General features: G+C 41.0%; 1 protein-coding gene across 3 annotated transcripts in view; it reads right to left on the bottom strand.

The window, feature by feature from the left end:
- The window catches only part of Chka (choline kinase alpha), a 56,302-nt gene that overhangs the window by 23,668 nt on the left and 14,561 nt on the right, over positions 1-18,073 (bottom strand). For 2 of the 3 annotated variants that reach the window (XM_005351625.2, XM_005351626.2), the window contains exon 2: positions 12,164-12,275. In XM_005351625.2, the coding sequence (XP_005351682.1) occupies positions 12,164-12,275 (112 nt within the window). Of the gene's footprint in view, positions 1-830; positions 861-12,163; positions 12,276-18,073 lie in introns of all 3 variants that reach the window. The other variant, XM_026781163.1, reaches the window with a different exon arrangement.

Here is an 18,073-nt window from a genome sequence, read left to right as displayed (position 1 = left end):
TTTGGCCACCCAGGCGAGCGGCGTAATCTAAAGGCACCAGCAATCTCCAGCACTTGTGACAACACCTTCAAAGTGCTTCACCTTTTTACAAGGAAAGGGACACGCTGCTGGGGACTGTCCCATGTACCTTTCAATCTCACAGTTGGAGGGAAGTCACTAGAGTGTCCTCTTCTAATCGGGCCTTCTAAAGCTCTGCCTGAATTAGCTATGTGGTTCTCTCAGGGGAACCTGGAAAACAGGAATGAATGTCCACACACCCGTGGAGGGCTGCAGGCAGCAGAGCATGTGGACAGGGAGGAAAGCACTAAGCAGACGGTAAAGTTAGTGTGAGTGCTGCACACCTGCCACTTGCTCAGACTCGCCCTTCACTCCACCAGTCCAAGTTTAGGCTCAGCTGTTCCGCTAGCAAACAGGGGACTCATTTAACAAAGCTCTAGGACTGCCTGGTAACTGGGACGTTAGGAGTTACTCTCACAGCACTTTTCTCCTCAGGAAATTGAGAATTACCGGCAACAACTTTCTAACAATAACAAAATACTGGACCACTGGCTGGCAAAGAGCTTGGGCTACTTCTTACAGGTCACATATTTCCAAGCCACCCCCACCCCAAGCACTTTAAAACCGAAACACTGTCTTTTAGTAAGGGTTAGGAAAAAAATAAAATCAGAAATTTAAGGGTTGTGTCAAATTGTACACTCAGCTGCCTTCAAAACTGTTATGTTACAATTATATCAGGTTTACTTCAGCCAAACTCAAAAGGAATCCTGTAAAGGAAACCTCTGTAAAAGAATTACGCTAACAGATTCTTGAACATCCCATAAAAAACATACCTTGCCATTCCACAGCTTTATCAAAAACACCTGTACCAAGGGTGGAAAGTGTGGACAGGAAAAAAAGATGCCACGTTAAGCAACACTGGCTACTCTAGCAGCATTCAAAACACCCTGTGATTTAAAGTAACCGTTCTCACCATCATATACCAAATAACATTCCACAGATATCGGAATAAAAAAGTACATCTCTTACTTCTTTATAAAAGCAGACAAAGTAAACATCCATGTTCATAAAGTTATCTGTAAAAGGTTCCTAATCACTTGTATTTACACATATGTAATAGTAAACATATCATGCGAGTGAGTACATTTGAAACAGGGCAGTCAGTACAAACGGTGTGCTATTTTCACTTGTGTAATCTGCATTTCTCTGATGAAAATCTAGATGTTACAAGTTAAATCCCGTTACAATGAAAGACACAAAAACAAAAATATAACAATAACCCCTAGCTCTTTGCTGATTGTGTGTCAACGTGAGGACAGAGTGACTCTGTATTGGAAAACTTTACTGCTCCTCATACCCAGAGCACTGTGGCACTGACATCTCTGCTTGACTCTTACACAGCAGTCTATCTCAAGGAATCTAGGGGTTCCTAATGGATGCGGGGCTCCACTCTTTATTGTCAGTGTTCCCCCAAAGCACAAAGAAAATCCTGATGCTTCTTGCTGTGGTTGGTGTGAGCAAGCAAGCACTGTGCTGTGCTGCACACAGCAAACATGCTCAGTGCCTTACCTGGTGCCCGAGAGCTGGCTAGTTGTCCATGCCCTGGAATGGGGAACTGGCCGTTTGTGAACCAGGAGACCAGATGGGGCTAAGTGTCTCTTTAACGGTCTATGAGCTTTTTTTCCTTCAAGGAAAGATATGAATAAAACAAGTTCCTTGGTTTGATAGTTACATACCAATACTCTTCAAAAAGTAGGGACAAATAAGGAATCTGTACAGCCTATAAAATTTGCTGTAACGGGATTTGACCTGTACAAAACCCTAAATGACTATGGTTATTCCTATGCTGTTACTGCTCTAACTGTATCCTTAGGGAGACAGTTAACACGTTGTTAGCTAACAGAAGTCCTTTCCCTGTCTAATGGTGCTCTCTCCAAAACAAGTCACTTTACCTGAAAATACAAACTAGCTTAGTCCCAGGACCACTCTTTTTTAGTATATTGTTACAAGAAGTGGACATAAATTCCATGCTACTTTTCCCACTCACCCACCCCACCCCGTTCCAAATGAACCTATGATTTAATTTAACATAAGAGCACCATCGCAAAGGCAAGATGGACTTCTGCAGTCCCATGTTCTGTTTCCTCAGTACAGAATGAGCTGGAACCCAGGAGAAGGGAGAGGAAATCTCAAGCAGAAAGGCAGATGGCCACGAATCATGACTACTAAAGGCAGATGCCTCTTATGTGTATCGTGCAGACCTATTCTGTGTGAGACATCTACTCTGTGAGAGTCCCGAAGACTCTGTCCAGAAGATATAAAGTAAATTAGGACTTGGAATCTGTAATAATTTACATTAGTGGCACATTTTATTTAAGGCAAGGATTAAAATACACTATATAAACATTTAGCACAACTTTACATTTTCCTCCAACTAACTTGAAAGTTGAAATTATCTTTCAAGTTACAAAACTTAAATTTTAACATTACTCATTTAATTAACTGTATGTGTTGGTGGTCAAAAAACCATCTTTGGAAGCTGGCTCTCTCATTCCACTGTGGGATCCAGAGACTTAACACTGTCAGGTTAGTATGGCAAATGTGTATTTATATTCATTGAGCCTCCTGCTGGACCTACTTAATGTTTACTTATTTGTGTTTTAAAGAGGTTTTATTATTCTCTTTTTAATTTTTTTTTTTTTGAGACAGGCTTTCTCTGTGTAGCTTTGGTGCCTTTTCTGGAACTAGTTCTTGTAGACCAGGCTGGCCTCGAACTTACGAAGATCCTCCTGCCTCTGCCTCTTGAGTGCTGGGATTAATGCATGCACCACCACTGTCCGGCAAGGCTTTATTATTCTGTTTTTAATTATGTGTATTCATGTGTTTTTGAGTGTGTATTTCAATATGTGTGTGCAATGCCTGTTGAGGACAGGTGTTGGATGCCCTGGAACTGGAGTTACATTTGACTGTGATCTGGGTGCTAGGAACTAAGCCTGGGGTCCTCTGTAAGTACAATAAGTGCTCTTAACCACTGAGCCATCTCTCTTTCCCTGCAATGATTATTTTTATTGGTCTTGTTTAAATTTAAAATATAAATTCTGCCAGCTAAAGTGAGAGAATAGAGGACTTCCATTTTCACTTCGTGTCTGTCTACTTAGAAGCTATGTGAAGGTAAGCACCACACTTAGAACCGGGTTTCAAATGCTGCCTTTATCAGACGCAAATCGCACTTAAGGCTTTATGGTTTTGGTTGCTTTTATTTTCAGGTTTTTTTTTCTTTTTCCCCAGAGCAAATAGATTAAGAAACACTTACAAAGAACTCTGGAGAGCGAGAGGGTTTTCAGGGAGAAACATCTTTGATTTTGTATCTTAAGTGGGTTCCTTGTTTTTTCCCAAGTCTGGCAAATTCTCTTCCAGTGAGCTAATCCTTAGTTTGGTTTTATATTTTAAATCAGACTGTGAAGGTAGTAAATATTTCTGCTACAGAATATTGATCTTCAGAACATTCTATCCTAGGGACTTAATAAGAAATGGAGAAGTGTGAAGTAGTTCATGCCTTTAATCTCAGCACTCAAGTGGCTCTGAGTTCAAGGCAGATTCATCTACAAAGTGAGCTCCAGGTTGGCCGGGGCCTGTGCATCTTAGCTTTGCTAAACATACAAAAAGGAGCAGGAACAGGTGATGTTGGAGCATTTGATAAAGTTTGCTACTGTTTAACTTTAGCTACATCTTCGGGCTAGAGCTCCGTGGCAGAACCTCATGTAGAACAGGCCTCAATCTCCAGCACTCACATGCATACACGGTATTCCCTAACAGAGCAAGTTTCTATCTCTAAGCTCACTGAAACCATCACAAAAAACAAACTGACTTTAATAGATTTTATTTTGGGGATTTCTTAATAAAAGATTCCTCAAATAATTAATGAGGGAAATGGATTTAACTAAACTCTAATAACAAGAGTTTATCTGTGAGTTGAAACAGAGTAGCACGTTGGTGTGCCAAGTCTGGGTTTGTAGATAAAAATCAATTAGTGAAGCCGGGCAGTGGTGGCTCACACCTTTAATCCCAGCACTCGGGAGACAGAAGCAGGCAGATCTCTGAGTTTGAGGCCAGCCTGGTCTACGAGAGCTAATTCCAGGACAGGCTCCAAAGCTACAGAGAAATCCTGTCTCGAAAAACCAAAAATAAATAAATAAATAAATTGGTGAGATGCATGGAGAAGGTGGTGTGAAGTGACAGGTAACTGTTTACAATGTCCTCTTTTTAAAATTATGCGTTGGTATTAACATGTGTGCAGTTGCTCACAGAGGCAAAGGGCTAGATCCCTTCGCAACTGGAGTTACAGGCAGGTGTGAGCAGCCACCCTTGCCTTTTATTTTTTTTCTTTTTCTTTTTTTTTTTTGGTTTTTGGTTTATTGAGACAAGGTGTCCTGAAACTCACTCTATAGACCAGGCTGGCCTTAACGTCACAGAGATCCACCTATTTCTACCTCCTGAGTGCTGGGATTAAAGGTGTACGCCACCACTGCCCAACCACCATTGCCTCTTTTTAAACAAGTCTATTTATTTATTTATTTATTTATTTATTTATTTATTTATTTATTTATTTATTTATTATGTATACAGTGTTTTATCTGTCTGTATGCTTGCTGGCCAGAAGAGGGCACCAGATCTCATTAAAGTTGGTTGTGAGCCACCATGTGGGTGCTGGGAATTGAACTCAGGACCTCTGGAAGAGCAGTCAGTGCTCCTAACCTCTGAGCCATCTCTCCAGCCCCCACAAGTCTTTCTATAAAATATAAACTGCAGCCTTTTAAATGGCCTGGAGCCTATGGAGGCTTAAGAATAACCTACTTAAACTAAAAAACTAACGGTCTGTTTAGTCTGGAACCAACACCAGCGCAGAACCTGAGCATCTCTTGGTCTATGGTTTACTAGAATCCCAAGAGAGAGGGGATGGTCTCTCTGAAGCCTTCATAGTAGCTTAGGTTTCATTACTGTGCAGCCTAGGCCTGGCTTGGAAGACTTGAGGTCTCTACCCCAGTTAGCCAACCACACTCAAATCTTGGTGACATACCTTTTTTATTGTTATTGTTTGTTCTTTCAGTTGTTTTTGAGAGGGTCTTACTATAATTCAAGCTAGCCTAGAACTCAGTGATCTGCCTGACTCTTACTGTCGAATGCTGAGATTGAAAGCCTTGCACCATCATGTCTGGCAAGAGACACCTTAACATGGAAGGCAAAACCTGTTGTGATCCCTAGTCACCATAATTCTGCTCAGTCCCTGCTACTATTAATGCTATTGCTCCATCTTAGATGGTCAAGAAAAAACAAAAACCAAAAATCACACAGAATGCTGTGTGGAGGGCCCTCACAAAGCCATGTGACTCAGCTAACATAATTGTACTCTTTACTTGTTATGACTATGTGCATGCACATGCATATGCATGAATGTAGGACAGTCAGAAGACAATATCCAGGAATCATTTTTCTCCTTCCACCTTGGGTTCTGGGGATCAAATTCATTTCATTAAGCTTGTTGGGGAATGCTTTTACCCACTGATCCACTTGCTGACCCTCAACATTTGTAGCATGTACATCTCATTATTATCATGGGGCATAGCCTTTTTCCTCCTTGGTTTCAATGGAGAAATTAAAAAAAAACTTTGTTTAATACTTTACAGAAAAGGTTCTCAATGCAATTGTTTAAAGTGTAGCTTGTATAATTACCTAGTGGAATCTAAACAAGTCATTTCTATGATCTTATTATTACCTAGTCTACCTTCCTGGACACCAGGGACTTTCAGGACATTCTCAGGGTTTGGGTCTTTTCCAGTCAACCTGATAATTGATATAAGGCTTCTTACATTTTCAAGGGTTTGCAAGCAACTTTTTTCCCAGGAGTCTCCCTTCTCCAGTCTGGCATACCTCCGGATTGGGTCAACACTGCTAGACTTCATACAGGAACTGACATGGTGAGGTGAGGGGCTGAAGGTGAAGAAGAGTGACCCCGTTCCCAATAGATATGTGTGCACAGTGTGCTGCAGCTGAAGGAAGAACCTGAGTACTTCAACTGCATTCTCAAGTTGAAGCCATGAATTCTGAATATTAATAAATGTCATTTTCTACTGAGGAAACAGAAGATAAGGGTCTGGTTTGCCTTGAACAAAAAAAGCAAAAAGAAAAGGTGATATTTCAACATATAACATCCTAAATCTTAAATCACTGCCTCTTTAAGCACAGCACAAACTGTAGCTGGTGCTACTTAACAAGCATTACAATTTTCTTTTTCAAAAGCATTTGTTGAATCCAAAAATTAAAGAAAGAAACGAAAGCTGTAGAGAATGCTCCAACTTCAGAGATCTCATACTATACCGTGAATCGTGTCTGTCACCTGGAAACCAGAGTGCTCCAGGCACGATCGCATGGACAAGCCTGCAGCAGAGAACACATGCACACAGCTAAAGTGGTACATTACCCCCCACACCCTTCACTCCCCCAACATATTCCTTCCCAGAGAGTGGTGGGGCTGTGGTCACGTCATCATTCCAGAGATCAGATCTGCATTGGCTTTGTGCTATAATCCCAAACATTTCCAACCAGCAAGGCAAAACACTTTTTGAATAGACCAAAATTAGACACGTCAGTCTGTGGTTTACTTAGTTACCAAAAGGCACCAAAGCAGGTATTGAAAGACAATAGGTAGTGATTTGGCAACTATATCTGGAGAGCATTAACTAAGAAATGCTAGTCAGGCCAAATGGGTGCCCATAATAGGACTGTTTCACTTCTGCCTCAGAAACAGGTATAATTACATTGTTCTCACAGCACAGGGGATCTTTGTAAAGCAAAGTTACCCACACAACTTGAACTCATAATGACATTAATGTAATAAGGAAAAGATAGTAGTTCCCAGGCCTCAATGCCAGGGCCTGGCTCTCCACCAGGCGCCTCAGTGCTTAATTCACTGCACAATGTATGACCTCAATTCTTCTGAGAAATATTCAAAAAACAAAAATGATTTCTCAGTAGCCAATAGTTCCATACTGATTATCTAAAAGCTATTCTTTATTTTACTACAGTTTAATTTTTAAACTGTACTTAAGAGAAAATAAGAAGACATTTTGTTTTCTTCTGAATTCAAAAGGGACAATGTACCAAATTTAATCTTTGCATCACTGATAAATATCTGCGTTGTGCCTTGATACCTTTAATTATATTATAGTTAGTATTCAACAAGCAGTAATATTAGCCTTCTGTTATTCAAAAAACAAACTCAAACATTTTTGCAGACAGTACTCGAAGGAGCTCTTTGATGTATCATAGATACTCGTGCCCAGGCTTTCCAAGTGGGGAGGCCAGTCTCTCTGCTCGGAGGATCTGGCCTAATAGTTTCTGTTCCGACACAGGGCTGACAAGGCACTCCTCTGAGCCAACTAACAACTTACACCACATGGACAACACACACTGACATTTGTGTCTTCCACAATTTATGATAAATAAACCGTTTATTAATCAGCTAAACTTGCTTCCTTGCTAAAGGATTCTGCAGAGTTCATGTTTCTTCCCACTTATCAGAATGGAAAAACCCCAAGTTACACTGAGAGCTGGCTTAGGAGATCTAAACTAGTTTCTAATAATTATATTGCCATCCAAAGTGGAAAAGACTGAACTATTTATTTTTCAAATTTTATACTAAACTACTTTAGTTCACAGCAATTTTATATTTGAGCTTTGTTTTCATCACCTATCCAACTAATAAAAACAGCCCTTTATTTAAATAAAAGCTAGGTTATATAAAAGCCAGTACATCGTGCTGCCATGTATGTTAGGGTTTAAATTTTTCTACAAATAATGCACAGCGTGTACCTTGTCTCATCCTGTGCTTACATCTTCAAAAGCAACTATTCTCACCTTACACACAGAACTTTTACATTAGTCCCTAAAACTCACACAGATCCTAAACAGAACCTGCAGGACACTGCTGTGAAGTCTGCTTATGACTCGTCTAACAGGATAAGGGGAATGGGAAGAGAGATATTTGGGAAAGGCACACTGTGGGTCTTAACCCAGTCAGGTGTTACCTTGGCTTTCTGGTGCTAACCCTTAGATCTGCACCAAAGAGCAGCCACTTCACTGCCACTATAGAAATGAAGGACATTAGAATCTCAAAATATCAGAAGGAGAAATGAAAAAACTAAGAAGCAGCTAGTTATTTTAAAGCAAAGAATTTTTCAAACAGCTACTGATCAAAGAATGAGTTTAAAAAATATTTCCACTTGGTGTCTGATTCACAGAAGTTAGTGCTCAAAATGCTTAAAACAAGAATGGGAGGCAGTGGCGGGGAAGAGACAGAAATCTTTAATAAATAAATAAATTTTAAAAAAAAGAATGGGGAAAGGGAGAAAGAACATACTAAATTAAATCAGTCTTACAATTAAGCAAAACATCAAAAAGTTTCTGAAAAATACCAAGTCTATCATATGCAGTAGCCTTCAACTAACATTCTTCAAGGAAAGAGTAGGGTGTGGCCCCTTAAAGGCTATCGTGGCATTTAAAAAGCTAGTGGCGGGGAGACACTTTATTTGTGTCTGGACAAACACACAAAAGATGTTGACCTCCATGAGTTAGAGATAAAAAGGGAGAAAAACAGAAAATTTGAATCCTACTGTTATTAAAAGTGTCCTTTAGTGAAGAGGTTTACTAAAGCAGCGGGAGTTAGTATTTACTAAGTAATGACATTCCTAGCCCAGCCACATCTGTGACTGTGGATCCTATCAGTTCACTATGAATTTTGGCAATGTTGTTATTGTGATAGCAATAAAGCTCTCACTGTATTTCCTTCAAAGGTGATAGCTCAACTCATTCCAAAAAAATCTTAATTTGACAGCTCCAGAAGAGGAAACAAAAAACAAAAATGTTTTAATTGTTAAAATGTCTGCAAAAAATTAAAATCCTTGGTGCAGCCCTGGCATGGTGCTGTGAACCCTCAGCTTTCCTTGGCTTGGCTCTCGTCTATGATTCCTTAGTTTCCTTTCTACCCTATCTTACCATAGCCATTTTAGCTTCCTGAATTTGATTCCTCTCGTTATATTCTCATAGTATCCCCAATGGCCAATAGCTATTAATATCCAAAACTCCAGACTTGCAGCAATTATCTCTGCTAAATCCTGTAGAATTTGAAACCCATTCCCCAAAAAGATGCACTCTAAAGCTGTAGGTTCATGGCTTTACTATTTAAATCTCAATGGAAAAAAACTACATTTAAGCTAATTATATGAAAATAAAAATTCCCATCTATGAAACAAAATAAATAACTTTTTTTCATCAAAAATTTGTTTCAGTGTCTATTACATCAAACGTGACATTATTTGGCAGGTGTTTTTGTTTGTTTGGTTTGGTTTTTCGAGACAGGGTTCCTCTGTGTAACAGTCCTAACTATTCTGAAACTTGCTATGTAGATTAGGCTGAGCTCGAACTCAGAGGTCTGCCTGCTTCTACACACACCCCAGAGATCAGTGGGTGCTTTTTATCTGCTAAGAAACCACTGAACTTTTCTGCTCAAACGCTGGCAAGCATAGTCTACATCTCTTTTAGGGGAATATGGCTTCAGGAATTGAAGATGATTTAACATTTTCCTGATTTGAAAATAGTAACTGGATACATGTACCTCTTCCCAAATTCGAATGATGTGTGTGTAAAACATTCTACTCCGTTAGATGGTAAGAGCTAATTTTCCCTTAAATAGCTTTAACTATTCCGCTATTAAAGTTTTCTTTTTCTTACATTTAATTTAGTTGTGTGGGTTAATGTTGTTCATGTGCCAAAGCACACGTGGCGGTCAGAGGACAATGCTCGCTCTTGGCTTTCTACTTCTACCATGTAGGTCCCGGCGAAACAGCTCAGGTCACATTTATCTTGCTAGCCCACAGTTTGCTATTTATTTTTAAGTTTCCTAACATGTTTTTCTCAAAAATAAACTGAGGCATAGAATTCTGATTGAAAAAAAAAACTATTTCTAGACACTTGCATTAATTACCTTAAGACTTCCAGACTGCTAAGTTCCCAGAGGACAGACGGCTAAGAACAGTGAAGACTTCTTCAAAGTCACTCATTCGGTACCCAGCATATTCTAGAACTCAGCTATCCAACTACATAGGACAGCATCAATCTGAAGTGCCTGACACTCACATGCCCTTGGATGGTGACATCACACTAGACAAGCTGTTGAGCACTGCTGCTGAGCATTCCAGAGTTCCTGTCACTGCAGCAGCTCTAGCCTGGAATCCCAGCATTTAGGAGGCCAAGATAACAACATTGCTGTGAGTTTGAGACCTGCCTGCTTGGGCTACAATGTGGAAATTCTGTCTCAAAAAAGAAAATGAAAGTTCTAGTGTAACACATGGCAGAACATACTGTGAGCATTTAAAATGCTTCTACTGGGGCTGGAGAAATGGCTCAGTGGTCAAGGGAACTAGCTGCTCTTCCAGAGGACATGGATTTAACTCCTAGCACCCACATGGCAGTTCACAACATGTCTGTAACTCCAGCTTCAAGGGATCCAGCACCCTCTTAGGTCTCCCTCCCTAGACGCTAGGCACATATATAGTACACACACATGCAGGCAATATGCCCATACACATAAAATAGCTTTTGTTTGCTTTGGAAAAGCTTTATTTAAAAAAAAAAAAAAAAGAAAAATGCTTCTACTTAAGCTGTGTGTAGAAATAGTGATTCAATAAATTAAACTAGATGTAACACAACTGAATTCAGCTGCTATTTATTAAAGTATTCAAAAAGAACTGCGGAAATAGAAAATGCTAACAAAGATCAAGAACGGAACATCAGCTTGTGATACTCAAAGGAGAAAAAGACTGATTCATTAAATGTGCCTAAAGGACACCAATCATTTCAAAAACTATGCTTTAAAATGGTAGTTTGGAGTGCACGCCTTTAATCCCAGCACTTGGGAGACAGAGGCAGGTGGATCTCTGTGAGTTCCAGGACAACGACAACCTGAGCTACACAGAGAAACCCCATATTTAAAAACAAAAATAATAATAATAAAAAATAGTAAGAAAAAAATAAAAGGTAGCTTTATAGAAAAAAACACAGTGGTTGAGAGCATTGGTGATATTGTAGAGGATCAGAGTTCGATTCCCAGCACCTACATGGCAGCTCACAAAACTCCAGACCCAGGAGATCTGATGCCCTCCTTCTGGCCTCCAAGGGAAACAGGCACATAGATGGTACAGACACAAATGCATGCAGAGCACTGATACACATAAAAATAGATTAAAACAAAACAAAACTTCAGTTTGGCCGCAGGACTAAGGGTAGAGGCTTGTAATCACAGTACTCAGGAGGCAGAAACAGGAGGATCTAAAGTCTAAGGCCAGTCTGACTAATATAGTGAGTTTCAGGCTATCATGGACTAGATAAAGTAAAACCCTGCCTAAAACAAACAAACAAAAAAAACCCACAAAGATTATAAATCTAACAAATCCAAGCTTTAGCGAACTCTCAGAGAAGTGCTATTAAAGCCACCTGCATTGAGTTCACACCGTGTTAACTACAACACTCTCTAAAACTCCAAAACAATTCAAACAGCAGGTTAATAACTGGACATACCCACATTAAGAGGAACTGCTTTTACAGAGGACCTGAGTTAAATTCCCAGCACCTACACAGTGGCTCACAACCATCTGAAACTACAGTCCTAGGGGATCTGACACTGTCTTCTGGCCTCCACAGGCATTGCATGCACATGGTACAAAGACACATGCAGGCGGGCAACACCCATATGCATAAAATACACAAGTTTTAAAGAAAAATTATACATATTGAATAAAATATTGCTCATTAATCTAAAATACTTTCCTCATGTTAGAATTAATCATCTAAGTCTGAGTTGAAAAGTTCAATATAGAAAGCACTATCAAAGCCAGGACAACCTTACAACTCCCTAGAGTCCTAGTTTACTAGTTAATAACAGATTAACAATAAAAATTGACTATAAACAATAAACCACATGTGCAATCCAATTAAAATAAAAGCAGTAAGCATCTTAGTACATGTGTACAGCATTTAGGATCTTTTTGCAGGCATCTTAGGAAAGGGTGAAATGTCAGTGGACCACCCCCTCCCAGGTGACCCCTGAACTCACCATCTTTAAAATCGCCCCATACAATCGCAAGAGCACTTTCCGAGGTTCATCACCAACACTGGCTATAGAGTCTGGCAAGGAGCACTGGAACAGCATGTTACTGAGACCGCCCCTGTGAGAGAAGACAGAAGGAAAACCTCAGCCACTCTTTCCGGTGAACACAGATAAGTGGTCATTTGAACAACTGTGTTCATCTGAGTCTTGGTGTAATCACCCAGGGTATTTGAAAACACTGATGCTGAACTCCCATTTTCAAACAAATTCCACAAGTACCATTACAAACAGGCTAATCCTTAATCAGTCTGTTCTAGGTTGGGACCATTTAATAGCTTTTGTGTACCTTAAAAGTGATACGGACCAAGGAGGAAACACCTCAGCACTAAGAATGGGAATGTTGGACAGGCAGTGGTGGCGCACGCCTTTAATTCCAGCACTCTAGAGACAGAGGCAGGTGAATCTCTGAGTTCAAGGCCAGCCTGGTCTACAGAGCTAGTTCCAGGACAGGCTCCAAAGCTACACAGGCAAACGCTGTCTCGAAACCAAAGAGAGAAAAAAGAAAAGAAAAAAAAAAAGGATGGAAAGAAATGCCGCCTCCTCCTTACAAGTCAGGATTTTTTCCTAGCCTACTATTTCCATTACATTGATCTGATATTTTTAATAGTGATCAAAATCTTGGGACAATTTTGTTGTTGTTCATTGGTAGGGGGTGGCAATTAGAGGAAAACTTGACAAAACCCAGTTCTCTCCTAGGACGTGGGTAGTCTCAGGGATCCCTCATGTCAGCAGACTTGGAGGTAAGTGACCTCGTCCACTGAGTGTTCCCTGCCCTCTTGGGACAATCCTAAAACAATCCTAAAACTCCAGGGTTTTTCACTTGGTGTGTGATTCCAAGACCTATCCGTTTTATGCTAAGGTTAAGTATAAATAACTCAACCATTTTTAACTAAGTCTTTAAAAACAAAACAAAACAAAATCAGTAACATAAACTTGTTTAGGGGCTTTCAGGAGATGGCAATAACCTATGCCCACATTCAGCTCTCACTGCCAAACCCAAAAGCAAATTACAGGGCCCTTTAAGCAGTAAACAGCCTTGGGGCAAATCAACTGCCTGGGCAGAGAAGACCAGAGACAGAGAGAGTTCTTAAATGAATAGGTGACACAAAACTCTGTACAATATGAACCACAGATAAGACAGACTTCAATTGTAGTGGACCTCTGTGAACCTTCAGAGTCCTAAAACCTATTCTGACTCCCATTTCAAGATCTAAGAAGCCCAAGCTGGCCTAGAACTGCCTCCAGATATACACCACCATACCCAGTTTGATTTTTTTCCCCCCTTTAATCAGGTAAGAACTTCTAAGTACTCATATACAACTGTACTCAGTTTGGGTTTTTGTCTATTTTGGTTAAGTTTTTGAAGACAGGGTTTCATTTATGCCAGGCTGGTCTCAAGCTCACTTCACTATGTAGACAAGGCTGACTTTGAACTCTTGGTAAAATAACTCCCATCTCCCAAAGCCCCTGGGATTATAGGCAGTGGCAGCACAACTACCTGAAGAAGTTTTTCAGGAGGCTGCTCCCTCCTGTCAAAGGATGACAAGTACAAGTATGGGCTACTCCCAGAATACAGGCAGTCGCCAGTTAAAACCTCAGAAAGAAGGCAGCAGGAAGGAGCAACAAGCAGCTTTCCTCTCCTAAACTAACCTCAGTAGTATCTTCCTCTGCAGGCTTTTCCACAATTCCCCCACCATGTGCAGTCACAGCCAAAAGGGGCTTCAGACTACCAAGCAACAGGACAAGCCCTCAATTTTCTTCCTGTCACATATTCTCCAAAGCTTAGTCAAATGAAAACAGATGAACTACTGTTCTAAACTGTGTGACTTGACTCCAAGTTTGTCTCCAGGCAGGCAGGCTAGCATGGCCAGAAACAAGCTCAACTCAGACATCTCTGGTCTGTTGTGCCACCTGCGGTCTTGGTTGTGCAACAGGCTGTAACGAATAAGTTGTCTGTTACAGTTTGATGACAGTCAAAATGAGTAAAACAGGGTCATTACACCAGTGGCCTAAGAACTATGGGAAACTAATGGGGGGAGGGAGAGAAGGAACGGACACACCAGTGACCAGTGATTCAAATTCCGTGCCTGGTAACAAGATTTACTACCAACAAAGGCCACAGAAATGACAGTTAAAATTTAACTGTCCTTTTCACCATCAAGTTGTCAAAACATCATCACAAGTAAAAATCCAGGTACTCTCTCTGAAGATTTCAAAGAGAGTCAAGGTTACAGACTTATCACCTTGTACAGCATTTTACAAACAACACAAATGAGTCGCAATTCAGCATAGTAAGCACAAGATATTCAAGCTAAAAGCAAAAAAATGATACAACAAAAACACCAGTAAATAGCAGAGGCAGCTGATCTCAGTAAACTTCGAGCCAGCCAGGGACATAATGAAACATAAGGGAAAAATAGCCCAGTGGTGGTGGAGCACGCCTTTAATCACAGTACTCTGGGAGGCAGAAGCAGAGGATCTCTGTGAGTTCCAGGACAACCTGGTCTACAGAGCTAGTTCCAGGACAGCTAAGACTACACCAAGAATCCCTATCTCAAAAAAAACAAAACAAAACAAAATGAAAATAAAAAGTCACTCTTGGGCTAGATTTGTAGCTTGGGTGTTTTGTTCGTTTAAAGTTCCATCCCCAGGACCAAAAATAATTTAAAGAATTTGAAAATATGTATGCTAATGACTCAAGGACTGGAGTCATCTTTGTGAACATAAAATTTCACTGTAGCTACAGGAGGGGAAGGGGTGAGAAAATACAAAGAAACTCATATTTGAATAGATTCCAGAGCAGATTATGTAATGCTCTTTTTTTTTTTTTTTTTTGGTTTTTCGAGGCAGGGCTTCTCTGTAGCTTTGGTGCCTGTCCCGGAACTAGCTCTTGTAGACCAGGCTGGCCTCGAACTCCCAGAGATCCGCCTTCCTCTGCCTCCTGAGTGCTGGGATTAAAGGCGTGCGCCACCACCGCCCGGCTATGCTTTTAATTCTTATAATCTTGCTTTTTCATATTTTCTTTTTAAAAATATAGGGCATGGTGGCACTGGCCTTTAATCCTACTGTTAGATCTCAGGTGGTACATTCTGTTCGGCTGGAATCTCCAGCTTGGCACCATTTCTCTCTCTCCAAACACCACCCTCTCAGAAAAACCTCCAATAAGTCCAGCTCCGCATTCCTGGAGGCTATGACTGCTCCCTAACTGAAGCCGCCCCTCCCCAAGCCCCTCCCCCAAGTGTTATAACTGAGCACAAACCCACCCTGTGGCCGATGTGTCATCATCCCTCCACCAGAGGGTGAATAAATGCCCTGCTTTAAATTGGTCCTGGAATTTTTCTCCTGCTCCATCTCTAGAGGATGGAGGGTCGGGTCACCTGGGAGTGCTTTGCCCAAATAAACCTGGTCTTTCACTTTTTAATTCAGCTTGATATGGCTTACTGCATAGAAACCTATTATTGGGACACAGAAAACCTATTATCTTGGTGCCAAAACCCAGGAGAAGCTGAGCCTTCTCTATTAGACAGACCTGGTCCCCTAGTCACAAGAGAGGTCACTCCTTTATCTCCCTCTCCACCAGACAGAATCTGACTTTTGACTTGCAGTAAGCCCTTTGCAAGCCACCACCTATAGGGGTCCTGGACCTCTTCTGGGTCAAAGACTCTTGGAGTTCCTGCCATTCTGCAGCCACCCTGGGCAACCCTGATCCATTTCCTTAACAAAGACCCATCTTTGTTCTGTGGGTCCTTTGTGGAAGAGATGCCATGCCCTACCCCAAAGACAATCCCACACCCCATCTAAAACCAATCCTCAGTCACCCCTGGAGTATCTACTGCAAAATTTATCTAAATTGGGGCTGCCTCACACCATATGACAAACGGTTTGAGCAACCTCATCCAGGGTTTTTGATCTCTGCACTCTGTCCCCTCCCTCTCCCTGTTCTCTGTCTGTCTGCCTGCCTCTTTCATGCCTCCACTTCTATATGGCCTTTCGCTTTTATTTTCCCCATTCCCCAATAAGCCTTTTGCACTGACTCTGTTGTTAATGGTGTATTCTCTTAATGGCATACCTTGGCATTAAGGTACACACTTCAGTAGGCTCTCCTGGCATTTGGTCTGGCCATACTGCAAGTCTATCTACCCACAAGAGATCTGTTCTTTGTTTATTTCTGTCTTCTCTCCCACCCTAAATAGTGTAAATGTTCTATCCTTGCCCCTGCGTTTGTCACAACATGGGAGTCAGAGCCTGAGAGGTCAGCTGCTTCGAGCCCGGCACATACCTGGCCTGTTCTCCAATACAGTGTCTGCTATCTGGTCATTAATAAAGTGTACAGATCATCTATCTGCGACTGAATCTAATTCCAAATTTTAGAATCCAATACTTCCTACATTGATTTCCACACGGACACACGTGTGCTTGTCCGGTTCTTGCAGCCTCTTGCACCCATAGGACATCTCCTCTCCTGTTCTCTTCCCTCCCCCAGCAGCTTGGGAGATCTACAGCTTAATTCTAGGCCGATGTATTCCATGTGATTGACTTTTTTGGCATGCAGATCCACATGGATAACCCTTACTTTCTGCTCCTTCCTGGCTTTCTCTCACTTGCAGTCAGACTGCAGACCCACTATGCTATCCTGTTTTTACTCTCAATTTCCTCTTGGAACTTATAGGAATACACTTGCACAGTGTTCCACTCTGCGACTCTGTCTCTCTCTTCCTCCATGGACTCAGATTTTATTACAACAGCATGTTCTCTGTTGGAGGCTGCTTGTTGGTTCCCGCTGCCTGGCGGCTTAGACCCGAAAATAATCACATTAAATCACTGCTTGGCCCATTAGCTCTAGCTTCTTATTTGCTAACTCTTACATCTTAATTTAACCCATTTCTATTCTGTGTATCTCTACATGGCAGTGGCTTACTGGGTAAAGTTCTGGCGTCTGTGTCCAACGGGACTACATAGCTACTCTGACTTCTCCTTCTCTCTTCCAGCATTCCATTTGGTTTTCCCTGCCTAGCTCTGTTCCCCTATAGCTCTGCTATAGGCCCAAAGAAGTTCCTTTATTAATCAATGATATTCACAGCATAGAGGGAAATCCCACATCACCTCCCCTTTTCTATTTAAATAAAAAGGTTTTAACTTTAACACTGCAAGATTGCATACAACAAAACAGGTATCAAGCAAGAATTAGTTACAATATTTCTATTTACTTTATCTTTGATCATCATAAATCAAAATCTATAACTATAACTATAAATTCTTCAACTCCATCAAAGACTCCAGAGGGATATAATATTAGCTAAGTAAAAAGGAAGTACATTGTAAGCAACCTCCAAAACTCTAGAAATGACAGAGACATCTCGCTGCCTGGACAGTCACCCAAAGTTCTTCTGTACATTGGGGCATCCATCTTCAGCTTACAAGCCCATAGTATCCGGCAGACTTTTCCATGAAGCAGGAAATTTCAAAGACAGTTCCACCTATATTGACAGTTTGTCAGTCATCTTCTGTGTCCTGCAGAATGTCTGGCAGACTCTTTCATGAAGCAGGAACCCCAAAGGATGTCTCACCTTTCGGTAATTTCAGCAGTCATTTCTCTGTGGGTTCTGGATGTCCAGTTCATCAAGCAGTATAGGCAAGAGCAGTTTCTTGCCCAAATGGCAAACCAACTCCGATGCCTATCTTCCTCTTGAAGTAACTGGTGCTGCCAGGAGCAGACGTGTCTGTCAGGAAAAGTCTTAAGCTCTTAAAACATTTTAAATGCTATATTCCGTAGTCTTTGAAAGGTTTGAAGAATGCCTATCCATCTGAAATACATCTCTGTACATCTAGAAAACCTAACATTAAATTTTTTTTTTT

The sequence above is a fragment of the Microtus ochrogaster genome, chromosome 8 (assembly GCF_000317375.1).
Source record: "Microtus ochrogaster isolate Prairie Vole_2 chromosome 8, MicOch1.0, whole genome shotgun sequence".
In the NCBI taxonomy this organism is placed as follows: Eukaryota; Metazoa; Chordata; class Mammalia; order Rodentia; family Cricetidae; genus Microtus; species Microtus ochrogaster.
The sequence above is the reverse complement of the archived record's forward strand: the minus strand, read 5'-3'. Positions and strand labels throughout refer to the sequence as shown.